This window comes from Amblyomma mixtum, chromosome 2 (genome assembly GCF_055824585.1).
Source record: "Amblyomma mixtum isolate Tamu chromosome 2, ASM5582458v1, whole genome shotgun sequence".
NCBI classification, from domain to species: domain Eukaryota; kingdom Metazoa; phylum Arthropoda; class Arachnida; order Ixodida; family Ixodidae; genus Amblyomma; species Amblyomma mixtum.
Window position 1 is genome coordinate 226051353 of NC_143013.1, and position 18679 is coordinate 226070031.

General features: G+C 45.4%; 1 protein-coding gene across 2 annotated transcripts in view; it reads right to left on the reverse strand.

Moving 5' to 3' along the window:
• Positions 1 to 13793: 13793 nt before the first annotated feature.
• The window catches only part of LOC149362791 (uncharacterized), a 131347-nt gene continuing 126461 nt past the window's right edge, over positions 13794 to 18679 (reverse strand). For both annotated transcript variants that reach the window (XM_089573215.1, XM_089573216.1), the window contains exon 3: positions 13794 to 14326. In XM_089573215.1, coding sequence (XP_089429341.1) covers positions 14078 to 14326 — 249 coding nt within the window. In that variant the 3' untranslated portion in view covers positions 13794 to 14077. The remainder of the gene's footprint in view (positions 14327 to 18679) is intronic.

Below are 18679 nucleotides of genomic sequence, written 5' to 3' on the forward strand. Positions count from 1 at the left end.
GACGGGCTCGAAAACTGGAAAGCCAACTTGATGGGGACGTTGCGAGCAGACCTGTAGGCGCAACTTACGTATACGAAGGGGGGGGGGGGGGGGGGGGCATAATGTGAAGAAGGTCGCCTGCAAACATGGAGTCAAATGGTTTTTTCGGCCCCCAAGAGATTGGCTAATATATGCGGTGGAGTGACTGGCGATGGAAGAAAAAACAATGGCTGCTGTAAGAAGCATGTTAAGCCGTACGTGGAGTGTGCCACCGGGGTCATTTATGAAATCTCCTTAACCTGTACGGAGGTTTACGTCAGCAAACCGGCCGATGTGTGAATGATTGGGCAGGAGAGCACAAGCGGTCTATAAAAAACAATCTGAATTTAAATCAGCCAGGCCGCTGCCGATCTTGGGAATTCAAACTGAACTGTCAGCCAAAACTGAGAAAACAAGAAGTTTAGGCAGGGGCAAGGACACTCTCTTGCGTGAATTACTCGAAGCTTCTTTTATCAAAAGCCCGGGTTCGGCTTGCATCACAGACTCCTCGGTGTTCCTTTTTAGTGGCGAAAGTAGTCTGCTAAGTATGATTAGGTAGAGGTGATCTAGAGTTTGGGTCAGATGTTTGTCGGCTGCGTGAAGGTGTTTGAGGGTGGTTACACTGCCAATTTTGACTCACGCGCAGAAACTCTCATTCTTTCCTTTTTCCAGGAAATAAAACTATTTGGAGTTAGCGCCCGACTTTTCCTTGTCTTCTGTGTGCGTGTATTTTTTAGCGCTGTGGAACTTTTCCTTTATTCAGTACGCACCATCTAGCCCCAAAATTGGTTTTACTTTACGCTATGTGTACTGTCCCGCTGACGCGCCCAGCATTTCATGCAGGCTGCGCCAGTGAAGGCTTTCAGTGATAGTTTTCAGAGTGTCAAAATTGAGTTTGGAGCATTGTGCTTTAAGTGGCGACTGGTGTCAAGAATAATGCGATTCATGCAAACTATTAAACTGGTTGCCTAAGTTCTCAGATCAAACTGTTTATATCTTACAACTGAGTCCTTAATTAAAATTCGAGATTTATATCTCCCTTTACTAAACGCCGCACAGCGTTTTAGAATTTCGAAACAGCTATATCACTCGGCTCTGTGGCGCAACATACAATGACCTTGCATATGCACCAAACCGAGGCTAAGGATTTTCATGACCTCAAGCATCGGCTTCCATGAGTCGACATCATTCGATCGCAGATCCCTTGTCCTCGTCTGTCCCACCCACGCTGAAGATCTGTATCAGCGAACAACGGCATGAGGGCGACGCAGAAGGTCACATGGTATGACGGTCGAATGGCAATGAACTTTGAACGGCGCACACTGAGACTGAAATAAGGGACCTTTCGTTTCTTATGATTGAAACTACTTCACCGCTTTCTTCCCGCAGTATGTTCCAAAGGAAGAAGCTTTAGTGGTTGAAGGCTATGGATGGAAGGTCTTCAGAAATGACTGTTTCGGCCTTGAAGGAAACTTACGAGTACTGTTACTATCAAAATAAACTGAAAGTGCTGAGGCGAAGTTTGACTGGTTAATCGAAAGATGTTTTTTTTAACTCTCAGTGTCTGTTTAGATAGCGCATGTCTCATGCGTGATTCTACATTCTATACACGAGTAGCATCAATGATTGTGTAATATTGGGAGCGCACCAGGTTCCGCGCCATCGATTGTCGACAGAGACATAGATGGTGTGGTATTATGTTATGCTTGATTGCATGTTCCTCGATGTCGAATTCCTTGCTTATAAAAATGTGGAAATCGCGTGGCAGCAGTAGTGAAAGTAATATTAGCTTCGATTGAATGCATGGTATTGAGACTTTCTTTAAAACAGCCATATACTTTGAGAAAGCAAATAATTTCCTAGACTAGTCTTCAAAATTTCGGTCAAGTACGATTTGATGCCATCCTGCGTGAAGAAAGTATGGTGATGTCCCTGCAGCTTAATCGTCCATAGTTTGAGTCATCTTTGGAATTATCTGTGGCTCTAAATCTTACCTGCTGAGGTATTATGAAGTTTTTGTTGTGCGATTCCTTCCCGACGGCGTTAAATTATTCGCATAAATATTTAAAACACTTTTCTGGCTTTTATTAACCACACTTGGGGATTTTCAAAAACGCTTGATCCTTCATCCAGAAAAAAAGTTTCTCTTCACATAAATGTTTAGGAGTCGCTTGACACATTATTAATTATTGAATAATTGATGACGCACCCTTGAACTTTCGCTGAAGTTCGACATAGTCTTTTGATAACCTCTTTTCAGGGTGTGAAACGTAGCAATGTACTTTTAATTCTGCGCGATGTCATTCTAGGAAGAAAACGAAAGGCTTCCTCATGTAACCCTAGCGCTAATCGGAAAAGCTTCCAATATTTTGTTTAGTGAAAATAACGATTGCTGCCTAATAATCTCGATGAGTACTTGGGGGATAGTAGCACGCCACTTCCCAAAACCACTTCAAAAAGTTGTGCTTTAATCAGTGCATGCTCTGAGTCTCGCAATAGTGTAAATCATAAGGTTAGGTAATAAGGGCGTAATTACTCGACATCCACCCGAGCGCAGCCATACGGCTAGAAAGGAAAGCTATGCAGCTTTCTCAGAAATCTCGTAGTTAAAGAAAAATTCGTCCTGGCCCGGGGTTCGAACTCGGGACCACCGCTTCACCGGAGAAGTGGCTCTACCAATTGAGCTAACCGGGACGGCAAGCTTATGGTAGGGCGAGAGCGAATTGATCAACAACTCGAAGTGGGAACTGTGTTGGTCAAATGTTTATTGAATCCCCCAAGGTGGAGCAGATTTGTAATAAGCGCGGAATTACTCATTGACATTGACAGTTCCCACTTCGAGTTGTTGATCAATTCGCTCTCGCCCTGCCATAGGTTTGCCGTCCCGGTTAGCACAATTGGTAGAGCGACTGCTCCGGTGAAGCGGTGGTCCCGGGTTTGAACCCCGGACCAGGACAAATGTTCCTTTAACTACGAAGTTTCTGAGAAAGCTGTATAGCTGTCCTTTGTAGCCGTATGGCTACGCTCGGGTGGATGTCAATGAGTAATTGCTCCCTTATAACAAATTTACTCCACTTTCGGGGATTCCCCTAAACATTTGACCAATAAGGTTAGGTAAACGCGCACTGATTACTTCATTCTTCTTAAAATTTCTCTTTCCAAAGATTATCTGCTTTGTCGACCCTTCTTGTACTTGTCGACAGACGCTTTCACATTGGGTTCATGGCACCACAGCCCACGCTGAAGTTTTCCCTTAGAGAAAAATCAGGCTAAAATGACGCAAAGCCCGTGGCGGCATGCGTACCCTAGGTCGGATATCAAACCATTCTCTTTTACCGTGCCCACATCTTTGTTTCTTTCTTTGCGCCCACCGAGAAAAAGAAGAATGAAAGTGCCACCCCGAAACTTATTTGCATTCGGTTGCCCCGCAGAGCGTATGCAAAAAAAAAGAAACCTGAACGCTAGCGCACTTAGAAACAAAGTGCCCTTTTAGATGGCCCGCTCGAGAATATTACTTAAGCGGTGAATCAGCTCAATCTCTCCGAGAAGCTAGCGCACTCGTGTATTCCAAGTAGATCATCTTTGCATCTTCAAGTATGTGTTTTTGCGTGCTTATCTGCCATGAAAACTCACTCTTCCTTTTCTCTCAGCACTGGACTTCCGTCATGTGGGTCTTGCTCAAGGGTTTACTGTGGATGGCTTTTCCCGTTAAAGCCTAATTAAACATTTTCTTTGAAGCCACTCCGCTATTCACTGCGCAACTTCTGGACGAACGCTTACAGCAAAATGCTTTCATTCAGCTCATCGCTTTCCAGTATAGCGGGCCTCCGCAATTTGCCTGACTACTGCAGTACCATCCACAACGTGAGTACTTTGGTTGATTATACGAATATGAGCACAGTTTTGCATCCACAAGATCGGCTTCTGTAGCTGGTAGCAATAAACCGTGACAAAAAGCGCTCGTTGCAATAAGTGACCTAGTGTTTTTTGATGACCCGTTTCCAGCCGATATTTTAATAAAGAGCGAAATGATATATTCTCCCTGCCCGCTTCCCAGGGACGTCTTTCGCAAGACTTAATAGCTATAAGATCGCGTTAGTTAACGCATAAGCTTGTTGGCAACAGGAAAAAAAATGTTAATGAGTCACGTTGAGGTAAGAAATAAAAAGCACTTTTAGATGAGGCATAGCGATGCGGTTATAAATTATCGTATGAAGACTGCTGCGTACGAGAAATAAGTGCCTCAACTGTCGTTAAACAACAACCTTTATGCAATGCTCCATGACGGGTCATTTGAGGTAAAATTGCTTAATAAAAGCTTGTTTAGATAATGAAACAAATCGCACTTGCTTTTTTAAAAGCCAAAACCTCATAAGATGTTATTCCCAAATAATACAATACGCTTAGCACCGGGCGTAGCAAACAGGTAAGGCTGTAGAAGACCCGGACCAAGGGCCCCTTCCATTTCTGAGGGTGCAAACCTCTTTATTCGATAAAATATTTTTCAACATCACCATCATATTCGCAGTGCTTGTCGGAGGTTAATTGTGTTTTCTAGAGAGTGATGTTTCAGGTGACAAGAGTGTAGTTTAGAAACTGCCGGCCCTTAACTACAACTGCTCGGCCATTGCTCGTCATGAGGCTCCTGCGGCACATTAGCGCTTTTAGAGCACACTTCGGGTTTTTGCCGTCGCTTTGTCGTGCAGGCTAACATGAAGTCTCCCCTCCCCCTCTCGATTATTTTTGTAAAGATTACTCACTGAGCACCTTGTGCGATCTCGGTGACCTTTGTTTGCAAATGTGTCCCACCCTTGTTCGCGTTGTTTATCACAACTTACATGACACCCCTCCCAGTTAGAAGTTGGGCCTCTACGCAATAAGTATCCTGTTGTCAAGGCTACGTTCTAACTTCCCAATCGTGGAGCATGGGCATGTAAGTCGCGTTCCTTTTCTGTCACGCGTGATTTTCGTCAAAAGCTCATCAAGAAACATAACAATGAAACTTAGGAACAGACGTGCCCCCAGAAAAAAAGCACAAAACCATCTTCCGCTCTTAAAAACTTCGAGACTAAAGTAAAGTCGCAAGCTGCTGTTGGCTCCTTCTCCTTTCCAAGCGATTTTTTTTTATCTCGAAGTGAATAACGTATAGTTGCTTTTTGAGTCAAGCGCAAGTTAAAATCTCAACGGCTACCGTTGGAAGTAGGCTGTATGGCTTGTTTTGTTGCCTTTTATACTTTGACACATCATCGCCGACGACAAGTACGATCTGTAGGAAATGAAGCTCAGCCTTGCAGTACGAGAAGTTGGTGATCAAGTATATGCTTTTTTTTGGCTTCAGATCCAAATTATCGTTCTCAATCTTTTCCCCGTTGTCAGTTTAGACGCCTTATGAATTATGCCAATTACTAAACAAAAAACTAAGCTGGGACTGTATTCTATAAGCCCTCCATTTTCCGTTGCTCATTTCTCGTCCATTCAGTCCTGTGTCAGTGGTCACCCTGATGTACCCGCGGCTATCAAGCGTCTGTAGCAAGCGACCCTGCAATTTGGTGGTTGGCGGAAATTGAATGCACCGTTGGCTGAAATTCGATGCAATATGCAGGCAATGGCAATGTGCATCGCAGCGCTCTGTCAACAGCAGGAGACCGGACCTGAATACCGGCTGCCATTGGCTGATATATGCCGTCAATGATGACGTCTGATCGCCAACCACCCAATGGCTGAGTGGCTTGCCACAGACGCTTGAAAGCCACGGGCATATCTAAGTGACGAGTGAGAGAGGACCGAATCAACGCGAACTAGACACCGGAAGATGAACAGCGTATAGGAAAAGGCCATAGAAAAGAATTCTTGAATCTTGCCTCCGCACTATTCGTGTTTCTCACACGAACCACTCCAATCAGAGGCTCATCATTGCGTCCCATGACAGGTTATTTCGCATCCGAGGCCTTAATACACAAATTATCAACTCGCCGAAATAGTTGACAAGCTGTATAATAACGCGCTTCAAAAGGTGATTCGGAGCAAGTTTTCCTTCTTTGCGAAACCAAAGATTGAATTTCATTGGGGCGATTTGGACTCAGATCTTGATTTGTGATTCGAGCACGACGCTATAGTCCCTGGGCTTCGTAGATATTTGGCTCCTTCACAGATTGGGAAAAGTACTCCAGATCGCGGTTTAGAATTCATCGCAAGACCAATCGCTAAAACGCAAAGGCAGCCAAACAATTTAGTGCCAAACGGATACGCCGCACTCACCAGAAAGTTACAGTTCTACAGCATGGTGCCCCCAAAAAATCTCGATATACCGTTTATCCGTAAAGCGGGTGGTTTGCCATGCGAAACCGCCATTCTTCCTGCTGCGGTCAAACCTCGGAACAATGAAATGAACCAGCCAGCGAAAGGAAGCGATTCTCGCCCACATTTTTTTTATTTTGCTCGCAGCTGCGTGGGGACATCGTACCTCGAAGTGGCTTAGGCATGTCAGCCACTCGCCCGCACTCGCCGCGGTCGGCTGCCTAATTGGGGGCTTTCGCGCATCGCTTGAAGCTGAGCCGGCAATACGGGGCTAATCCCGGCCACTCCGGTGTTCGTTAACAACCCTGATTGCCCCGCATTGACCGCGTCGTAGTTTTATTGTGTTTTACTCTTTTCTCCTCATGCTCCTCCAGGCTGTGTTTACCACTTACCCCTTCTGTATATCTTTGCTGCTCTTCGAAAAAGCGTTGCTCCTTATGCGCCCCTTAGGCGCAGGCAGTTGGGCGTCAGTTCCATAAACCGCCCGGCTGGCTCTGTGGCTAAGGCTCTCTGTTAGGAGCCACGTAAGACGTGCGGTTGAAGCTGCTTGCGACACTGGTATTGATATGAAAGCGAATGAGATAAAAGACTGGCGAGGATCATAGTCTTTTTTCTCAAACCTAACGGCTGCTGGCCCTTTTCTTTTCGTAAAATTCATTCATTCATTCATTCATTCATTCATTCATTCATTCATTTTTTATGCATTCCAATCTGTAGTACGAGCCTACTCCGTTTAGGTAACGAGGATACGACAGAGTTGAATGCGTTTTCATATTTCATTGGCCTTTGGCGCAGCGGAAACGCCACGTACCGCCGCCAGCACGCTTAACACGAACGCTCAAGCGCTTGTTTTCTACGGACATTAGCGCCGCTGGGCTTCGGCCGCCGGGTCAGAGACAATATTAGGGTGGAAGCAGGGCACCAGCTGTCTCCAACCGCGGCAAACACACTGTGCAGCACGATTTCGGACTCGGCGTCCAGCGCTCAGGGGCTGTAATATGAGTGCAGGACGCGCAGTCGAGCGTTCGTGGTAAGTGTGCTGACGGCGGTATATCAAGGCAGAGTGAAACAGAACAGAAGACCCCGTGGCATTTGGTACACCCCTTGCCGTCTAGCAGCGCTCGCGAAAAGTTTATGAAGCATGTCCTGAGCTCGTGACTTCGTCTCCAGTTGCCATATGCACGGCCATTGCTCAATTTGCCGGTTTCGTGATCCCCGTCGAGGAACGGCGTGGCGCTGGCCGCCTCGCTTTCATTTGACCTTTTTCCACGTCGGCGGGCAAAGCAAGCGAGATGAAACTGCCCTTTTGTCTCTTTCGATGAGATGATGAAGCTTCGACTTGCGAATTAAGCCGCTCTGGAAGCGGCGAGCAGTTGCAACTTCGGCGTGATGTCAGTGACTCTGGGCGATCTGACGTCTCTATGTGCATGAAAGAAAAACTACGGATAACGAACAACTAGGTGAGTTGTTGATGGTTACTCATTTTGAACAGCTCGAAGAAAGACGAAGACGAAGCAAGAGACACAAGCGCTAAATTTCAACTGATGTACTGTTCCCTAATTTAGTTTGCGCCCTTTTATGTGCAAGGAGTCCGTTTTCAGTGCATTCGAGAACACTGTAGCATTACTTCTGATTCGATGGCCGATTTCTCAGGGAAGTCAACTATCAATAGGCCTGTTGCTTACGTCGTTCCACACCTTACCCTGCTGACTACGTCCCGACATGAACGTTTCTAACTACACCCGAACCTGGGCCATGAGCCCATCTTTGCTACAGCGGACTATGAACACTTAAAATTCCCATGGGACGTTCGTTCGTATGTTTCAAGGCAATATGAGGTTTCCATGACGCTGTTGCGCTGCAGAATTTGTCGTGTTAATCTTTATTTATGCTGTTCTGGGTTCACGCCGCCGAATCTATGTGCGTCATGCGGGGTCGTCGAATCCTGAGACCATTTTCTCCTCTGCTGCCGGCGGTTTCCACGGCAGAGAATTAAGTATTTGCGAATTGCTCTCACTCAATTAGGGCTCCCGTTTTGTCTTGCTGTCCTCCGCCCTTTGGGTGCAGCCGTCCAAGGGAATGCCTTTATGCTGGCATGTGAGCTCCTTCACAGGTATGCTATTAAAAAAGGGAGGTTTTAGTTTTCTCTCAAAATTTATTTATTTATAATTATTGCTTTTATTTTTTATTTTAACCCTCAACTCTTTGTTTTATCGATTTTCATTCCATTCCCCTCCCACAAAATCTCTTAAAACTCGTTAATCATTTTCCCAGATTCGGCAATTTTTATGAGCCGCGTCAGATAGGCCTGGATGAATTTTTCTTACGCTTAGATCTGCACTAAACCCTGGCCAATCCCCCACCGTGAGTATGTGCCATTGCTTCAGAGGTAACAACAAAAGGTAAACGAATGCTTTGAAAGGAGCTAAGGGCCGCACGTAGGCTAACGAAAGAAAGAAGCAAAATGCCTGAAACCGTACGCACAAACACATATGGCATCCCCACGAGGCTGTAAAATTCCCACGAAGATGGTCCAGCTCTGCAAGTGGTACGCACTGAAGGGTAACCGCGCCGCGATGCACCGGCCACCACACTTGGGGTGCGCCTAGAAGACAAATTCGCTCTCCGCAAGCATGTGTTCTTCAATTGTCCCCTTAAGGTTGACGCTTGGAATCCCTGTGCGTCTGAGATTCGGCCGGTTGTCGGTAGGCCCGATAGCCTCAAGAAACTGCGTCGTAAATGAAGGCCAGGTTTCCCTTCTGCGCTTTAGGATACTGTCGGCAGATTATCTTACTGAATAAGCCGGGAGATTTTTCCGATTTGGTCCACTCTTCCTTTGCTTGCATTAAAATGGTAGGACACTATTTTACTGCCCATAGTAATTATTTCAGTGTTGCGCCCAGTGTGAAATATAACAAGTAGGCTTTGTTGCGAAACTTATCCTGTGAAGTAGGGTGCCTGTGGGATCCGTCCGGAAAAGCTGTTCATTTAGATGCTAGTTGAATTATCCAGGTCCGGTGCTGTGTCATCCTACGTCCGGGCAGTACTCAGGCGAGGTTCTCTGAAAGCACTGCAGTATGCTACCATCGGCGAGATGCGGTCATACTGAATTCGGTGTTACCTCCCTTTGGCGTAATATAGTCAAGCATACCATATATATAAGGTCAGGAACATATTTATACAGCTTGCGCAAGCTTTCTTCTTCACGCAGGTATACCATATTATCCCCTTCACATCCTTTGCTACGTGAATTCTGTACACCCGTTTTGCATGCCACGGAAAGATGTCCGAAGATATCTGTACACAGCTTTTCACACGGGATATCCGATTACGCGCATGTCGACTTTCAAATGGAAGTGCGGGCGCAGAGGTATTGTCTAGTTATATGTTGTGATTGACTGCAGTACGTTGCGGTAATACTGTAGTGACGAGAAAAAATTATATGAAGTTTAGCCCCAGGCGGCAAAAAGCAATGGCATAAGTGCTCCTATCTGTACTGTCCTCCTTTCCTCCCGTACGCTAGTGTTCGCAAGTGACATGCGCTTAGTATTCAGGAAATAAACAAACAATTTGCGAAAGATACAACGAGAAGTGCGCTACGCTCCGTCGTTTCTTATCGTAGACCTTCGTCAATTGTGTTTATGCGAAGGGCATTGAAGTTACGATGCAATAACGCTTTCTTTTAAAAAAAGAAAGTGCTCGGCTTCTGTGCTGAGGCCTTGCTAGTTGGATACTATTTTTGACATATGTGTGCGCTCTGTCCTACACACATCGTAGCTGCAGTGGGACTATGCTCGCTACGAGCCACTCTCGTAGAATATGACGCGATTGCGCCAGATGAAGACGGAAGGTACTGGGTGGACTGCTAACCCGTCGAAACGCAGCAATGTATTGTAATGGGGCGAGAAACACAGAACGTCGAAAAACTATTGTTTCACTCGCAGCACGAGGATCGTAGCCGTTGCATCAGTTGTGCTTGCACGGCTAAGCATAAAACCTGGAAAATGCACGGAGTTGGCAGTCTGAACCTTTCAAACCATAAAAGCCGAAGTTCGTCGGTGCAGTCCAAAATATTCTGGATTTATTTTTACGGTGAAGTCGACCCGATTAGATTCTCTAGCAAGTGTTTTTTTTTAAGCAATATACCAGAGTTCGAATACGTGATTCGGTATTCTTGGTGTTTTTCTCAACTGACGAATAAAAAATGTGCACATTGAGCATGGTAGTTCTGCGTGCATTGTCTAAAAGCGGGAGCAAAACCTTAATACAAAATAAAAAACGTGATTTTTGCCACAGACAGCCAATATTGCGAAAGGAGTGAGGAAGCAATTTTGGGCGCATATAACTCAGAAACTGTAGGTTTTACAATTTCACGCCGACAGCTGTGTTACTGCACCTTTCACGGTTCATATAACGGTGGATTGAACAAATAGTAAATATAAAGGCATACGAAAACACACCAAGGTGTATGACAAAAAAAGTGAAAGAACACTGTGGCGGCGGTGGGATTTACGGGAGGGACATGTCGTGCTACCCGATCCAAGGCGAGACATCTGCGTATTCACATTAAGGAGCAGAGGAGAAATGACCCACTCATTGAATTGTTTCGTGCCCGATGTCATCACGTTGCACCTTTTGTGTACCAGCAAGGAGCCAGCGCCGTGTCTTTGCGACATGAGTCCAGCCCTTATATTTTGTTCTATTTCAGTTGACCTGACTCACCTTTCATTCACAGGGCGCTTAAGGTCATGTGCACTTGGTCCTTTCTTGCTGAGTTCGGTGTGGGTTCGAGTTATTCGTCTTCTGTTGCAAACTTCGCTTGTTGCGCCGCTAGCGCGGCTTTTTCAGGCATGCGTGAGTGTGTACTACAAAGCTTCCCATCCCTGAGAAGAAACTCCTCAGTCGACCTTCCACGGGTCTTTTCTTCGCACAGCTAAAATAGTCCACCCGGCGAGGTCTGATTTTGCCTATATCAATATCGATGGCGTTCAGGGTTTACTGGCACCAGTGCTTTACGAATCAGGCGAACGTTTTTCAGGTGTACTGTCCGCTTTGCCTGCTCCTCAGGAGTCCTGTAAACTGAGCACTGATATTTGTTCAGTGCGCAAGCTCATATCTATTTGTGCGGTTAATGTTTGTACGAAAAGCATAATTCAACTCTGGCTAAAAAACTTGAGTCTGACTGTATGACGACTTATGCGCTACAGGGTTTAGCTCCTAGTGAATACGGTTATCTTTCAAGGCTCACGGATTTGGTTGGCTACGCATACAAAATAACTTTGCTATCATCACTGCGCACCAGTTCCCAGAAGCTTTTCTGGGGAAGAGAAAACACAACAAGAAAAGGTTTGCCATAAAGGATCCTTTTATTGTACCACAGAAGGCCAGTTTCAAATGAATGCGTGTTTCTAATTTACAGGTCCAACTACTTGCAACTTAATGGAAGCATCCATGGGTTCAGGATGTTTAATTTCCCTTACCATGACGGATTATATTTTCATTCTATGCTGGCAAGATTAACAATTCATATCGCTATTAACATCAGTAGTTTGGCAAATCATTCATTTATATAAAGCTGCCAGATGGCGTGATTTCCAGCTTTGAAGACAGATTAAATTGCCGCTTCATCACAGACCTCGGAAAGAGTAGTAAGCTTACACGAGTGTCAATGCAGATTGTGAACAACGATGCTTTTAATAAATGCACTCTCTCAAAACGGAGTTGAGGATTGTAATATTCGCAATTGCCTCTGAGCTTTCAAAATGATTTTTCACGGGGCGTAACAAACGCGATAGGTCTTACCTGCAAGGCCTGTCTGTGCAACCTGATTGCCGCGAGTATCAGCTGCTTTGTGATGAAGATTGCTGGTCACTGGCCAAAGTCAATAAAGATGGAAAGACGTTTCGGGAGCGCTACGGCTCCCTTGTTCAAGGCTTCATAGTGAACAAGGGAGCCGTAGCGCTCCCGAAACGTCTTTCCATCTTTATTGACTTTGGCCAGTGACCAGCAATCCTCATCACCGTGATTTCTGGCCAGACGGTATGCCGTCAAACCCTCGACTATATCAGCTGCTTTCTGCTATATATTAAGCTGCTTGGTTCCACAAAAGGGGCGCTTAGATTTGTAATTGTGGCAAATTTTTATTAATGATTAAAAGAATTTGTGGTCGTACTCGGAAAAATTTTATAACCAATAAAAGTTGTCTATGGAATTTATTGTGACCTTTATTGGACGACAATAATGACCGGAACTCCAACTTCCGACCGCAGTAGTGAACAAGGAGGGTCCATTAGTCGCGTTCGACTAATGAGGCGTCTTAAAGTGGGAGATTACTGCAACATGTAACGTGTGCCAAAGTGCGCTGACGACTGGTTTAAACTGCGGCACCCTGACATGTAAAATCTTTTTTATGTCTTTATTCGCAAGGAGCCGTCATACCTCGAAGGGTGACGTCGGTGAGCAGCGTCCCAAAGCTGCGCGGCGCGTTGGATGAATTAATGACCTCGTTGCTCTTCTCAATAGGAACCACTCAGAGCCCGCCACAGTAAGAACTAAGTACAAGTATTTACATCTCCCTGGAAACCACTGAAAAACAATATTCGTGAGGTGTGCCGTCAGCTGTGAGATAACAATTTTGTGCCCTTTGCGAGTTACAGAGAGGCCGTGTGAATTAAGTGTGCCATGCAGGCAACGCCGCTTTCAGTTTTCTTGTATAGACTAAAGTCTGTACCGCTTTAATTCCCAAAGTTTATTTGCTGCCTAAAGTAAGGCGTTCCTCACCACAATGATAATGCTCCGTTGAAAGTTTTACTGGTCATTTGCCGCCGGGATTGGCCACGGGAAAAAATGTCGCCTTTAAAGCCGATCTATTATTAACTTCCACTTTCCAAGGATTATCACCATTTTCTCTTCAAGCCAACCTGCGTCAGTGAGCCATGCATTACTCATGAATGTCAAGGTTATCATCCCATATACATCGTCCAGAGCACTAGTTTATATTTGTATTTTTCCTCACTGGTGCAGTAGTTTCAGCCCAGAAATGCTAAACAGTGTTAAGGAGTCACAGATTCAGTAGTTCAGACTGATTCTCTGGCTCTCACTGCAGTAACCAATAGTGGTTGCAAATGCAGAGCCCATTCTGTTGCTTTTCTTGTCATTTGTAGTTAAGTATCCACTTATCACTCTGGTTAAAAAAAAAGTTAACCTGATGACAATACGGTCCCTGTCAGCTATCATTTAAGGAATTTGTTGCCACTAATCTGAAATTTGTTCTTTTCTTGCCATCTTTGACCGATATTCAAGGTATTCTCAAAGTTAGATCAATGTTTCTGGGATTGTGTTGCGCGCACCTCATTCCGACAGACCTTCCATGAACCCTTCGTGTATTCACCAAGTCGGGTTCACAGCTGTAGGTCTCCTTGCACTACTTGGCAATGCATGTTCAAGTGCTGACATGAACAAGTCCCGGGAGACAGATAGCCCATTGTTGGCGTTGTTTTTCATGTACACAATGTTCGATAAGTAGTGACCCTCTATTCAAAACAAAACGCGTGACTAGGAGTAAACGGAGATCATGAGCTTCAAGTCGTCGCTCTTGTCATTTCCAAGTGCATGCTTTGGCTCCTTGAATGACGAGACTCGTGGCCTCATGGTAGCTGGCTTCTACCAGCGTCGCCGCCGTGAATCTGGTGGGGGGCTCTGAGATGATTCCAGGAACTTAGTGTGTTTGTCGATCATCCTCGGTCTTCAGGCGGCGTGCTGCTCACTTGCGCCTGCCGAAGCATGAGACCGCGTTGAAAGAACACTGCTTCCAGCCGCTCCTTTTCCTCTGGAAGTCGGGCACGGCCGGCTGCATCTCCACTTGTTCTCGCTGCATTTGGCGGGCCAGCTGTTTGGCCATCAGGTAGTTCCAGAACATGTTGTCCAGGCCCCCGCCTGCCACGGCGCCGCCACCCATGCCGACATTGCCGATGCCCACGCCGCTGCCTCGGAGGCCGCTATCGTCCGCCACCTGCGTCAGGAAGAAGTGGGCACGTACGAGTTAGCATCACTTAAAAGAAGTGGTTGAAGAAAAAGTAGTTTGCTACAGGCAGTTCCTGCGCCGCGAAGTAGTGTCCACGATGCCACTGTCATCGTCACCTTCAGCCTAACTGCTCCTACAGCAGGATTAACGACTTTGCCACACATCTCCAGTTGACTCCCTTGGAAAAGCTACAGCCGCTTTGCCATTCTCCCCCTTCCTCATCGTATTCGCCCGCATGCCTTCTACCGTGAGCTATCGTACAACATAGCCCATCCATGTCCACTTCCTTTTCTTGATTTAGGTTGTATGGATTAATTACCCCGTGTTTCTTCGTTGACCCAACTGTCCTCTCTCAGCATCTCTACTAAACTTCCGCTTCAGTCAAAGAAGTCATTATTCAATACGCAACAAAAAAAAAATAAAGCTCTCATTTATTTATTTATTTATTGGAAATACCTGCAGCGCCCGAAGGCATTATTGCAGGGGGGATGAGGATACATAACAGAAGAATAGGCCATAAAAAAAAGAGGAAGAAAAAAAAAGCAATACAACAAGGCATGACACAGCAAGTACAAAATGAATGAAATATGAAACAACAAAAAGACATGACGAAAAAAAAAGAAAGCCAACTGCGCACTCATACATCCGACAGCAACGCGCGGAACATAGACTCTGAACGGCACTCAACAATTTCATGGGGCAGGCGATTCCAGTCATGAATGGTAGATGGGAAAAATGCGTTTTGATAAGTGTTAGTTTTGCATTTAATTTCTCTAATCTTCCACCCATGGTCAAGTCTGTTTGACCTGAAATGCGGTGGAAGCAAATAATTTTCTTTATCTATTTTTATTTTTCGGTGAAAGATCTTATACAGCATTTCTAACCGGGAGTTGGTACGGCGTTTCCGTAACAGCTCCCATCCCAGCGTTAGTTTAATGTTAGTAACACTGCTGTTAAAATCATAATTACTTGAGACAAACCGAGCGGCAAAGTTCTGAACACGCTCAAGCATGTCTGCTAAATTTAAAGTAGGGGGGTGCCAAACAACACAAGCATACTCCAATATTGGCCGAATATAGGTGAAATAAAGAAGCTCTTTAACTTTTAGTGGTGCCATTTTAAAATTTCTTCTTAGAAAATTTAGCATGCCATAAGCTTTAGCAGAAACGTGCTCGACGTGCTCATTCCAGGTGAGATTAGACGAAAAGTAAACGCCGAGGTATTTTTAGTTAGTAACTCTGGAAAGTCGGGTAGAATCTAGTTTGTATTCAGCCAAGAAACGGTGATGCTTGCGCGTGAAAGAAATAAACTGACATTTTATAGGGTTCAGAAACATCTGCCACTTCAAACACCATTGTTGTATGCGGTCCAAGTTGCACTGCAAATCACAAGAATCTGAAGAACTGTTAATAACATGGTAGATAACACAATCGTCAGCATATAAACGTATTTTACAGGTCATATATTTAGAAATGTCATTAATATAAACTAGAAACAGCAGAGGTCCTAAAACAGACCCCTGCGGTACCCCCGAAGATACAGGAACATAATCAGACTCGGACCCATTAATCAATACACGTTGTTTGCGTCCCTGCAGGTAACATTGAAGCCAGTTTAGAAGGGCATTATCCTGGCACTTCAACCATTTACGCGAAACAGACTAGACAAACCGGCAAAATCGGTACGGGCAGGAAGTAGGCAGCGGTCTGTCCGCTCCCCTCATCCAAAAGGATTAGGCTCCTTAGGTGCAAGCATTCGCCAACAAAGCCCTCTCTTTTGAATGCGAATGATGTCGAGCTCCGTTAATACTTCTGTAGTTGAGTACCCCTAAGCGAAAGCCGGTTCCACTTTCTTCTTCAGTGAAAGCCGGTTCTATTTTCTTCTGTAGTGTGTGGCCACATCGTCACTTAACTGCACGTTCTGTGTTACCCTGCGGTACTGCTTTGTGTTTCAAGCTACCAAAAAGATCACCTAGCGTTCCACGCTTTTAACGGTGTCCACTCTAGTAACTTCTGGCGTTCGTGCTAAACAGGTCTTCGAGTAATTTGGAGAGCAGGGCCGAAGTGTGGAACGCATCCTTAGTGCGGAGACACCTTTGTAGCCCGAAACCACGCCAGTATGTGAAAGCCAATAAAATTGCTTTAAGGGTGATTGCCTAGCTTTTTTTTCGGAGGCCATCTTTGAGCGGGTGGATTCATGGTCTGGTTATGTCTGTGGTATGCCAGACAAGATACAAATATATGCCTTTTCTATGAGGAGCCGGCGCTGAGGCTTCCCTTATAGCGAAGCGATAGCAGCTATTGCGAATAGTGAACTTCGCTAGATTCGACATGTGCTGATAGTGGTACTGTTATGCCTTAGGAGCCGAGGGCATCAAGCCCGCGAAACAACTCTAGCAGGCGTTGACGTACGGGTATCAGTGGCCATGGGAACACGCAATCGCTCGAGCTCCTCCTTGGACTATATGTTCACCTTCAACACCAACGGGCACATACATCGCTAATGTCTCTGCTCGGGGAACGCGAGGGCGCTGGATGTTCCATAGCACGCTCTATCCACTCACAGAAGGCAGCCCGTTCGTCGACTACGTCTTCACTAGAACTTAATGCTCTCCATTCTTTCACGATCGCCGCTGAAGGATGGGCACTTTTGTATTGTTCCTTTTGCATTGCTCTAAGGGCTTTCTTTAGGTCCTCTTCCTTTACTGTTGAATGTAAAATTGCCGTGCACTACTGCGTCTTTCATCAACGCCCTGATTACATTGGCTACTGTACCAGATTCCCGAAGAATTTTTCGGCTGTTTTAGCGATACTGTTCTTTTTGCTAATGCAGTGGCATTACCCTGCATGCCTATTTGCGCAGACATCTAAATTTTGGCTATGCCTAGTATTCTCTTGACCAATTTTAGGTTGCCAGCATTCTTTAGAGCATGCTCAATCCTCTATGTGCTATGCTTCCTTATGCGATTACCTTGCGCTTATTGATTATCTTTCTTAGCTATGCCAGTTTAGTTCCGCCTGTGCGGTTGATTGATTTCAACCAGATCTTTCGTCTCATGTGAGAGCTCTATATACATGTCTCTTGAGGAATTCTGCTAAACAGCCATTCGTGATCTGAGAGTACCTTAAAAACGCGCCACCCCATTTTTACTCTGCCAGCCACTTCACCCTCGTGGTCCGGGTTTGGGATACAAGCCCAGGGTAGACGTATACTCTTAACACTTGCTATGATTCGCTGCCAGTTGTGAACAGCTGTTCTCTTCGTACACAGTTGATCAGGTGTTTTATTTTCGAATATTAATTTTTAAAGCCGTCCTTCAACTCTACCGGTTTAAAGCATTGATCACTGGCGCATGAAGTTTGCCTAGTTGGTTTACCATGAATATAAAATTTCCGAAAGAAACAGCACTTACAAAAGCGCGCTCGCATCGTCTTTGCTGTTTGTGAGTCCCCTTTTCATGGTAATTTTGTAGTCATGGTATCGATCGTGCTTTAAGATTCATCCCTCCAGGTAGTTAGCCAGGCAATGGCGCCAGCGACCTTGCTTATCTATTACGATCATTATTTTCTTATCAGCCGGTAGACAAATGGCGTGCTTCTAGATAAGCTGAAGTCACATGCTCTTTCAAGTCCGGGTGAAATGAGGAAATCAGTGCCGCATATTAGACGTGCGCGCCTAGATGGCTGCTCGCTCGTCCTAGGGACTTTTATATTACATCACTGTCCGCACTCTCTGCCGTCCTTCTAAAGCAAACCCCAATTACATCGCATTCGAGTGCCCAGAAGACCAACCCCCTCTGAGCTTCCAGTCTCATACCAAAATCAGTGGGAGACTACGTTGCCCAGCCCTGACCCGGAGGTAAGACTCCTGGTAGTAGGATGGGCCCTAGAGGTGGCATTGAAGTATGGACTTCAAGCCACCTAGCGCCGTCGAGACGGCGCACAAACTGTCTAAACTTCATTCCCCTGTTTTTTTCTATGAGAAATAAAAGTTTGTTCCTCTGTTTTTCCCACGGCTGCGGTTGAATAATATGCGCTGGTTAACCAGTTAACTAAATCCTTGTAATAAAAATTTTAACTATGACTACTGCAGAGATGGATGCCAGTTGAAACTTGTAGCGGGGCGTTAGTGACAGCCATATGAGTTTTAGAATTTGGAAAACGTGGTTACCCCAGTCGCTGTGGCCCAATTAATTCTGCCTATTCGGCTTGTTACAGCTACTGGAAGGGTTGCTCAGCCTGCATACTTTTTGAAAGCATGCGTATTCTGGCATAGTATAGGCAGAATCAGGCCAAAGCACCGATATTAACTGCGTTTTCGAAATTCCAAGAACTGATATGG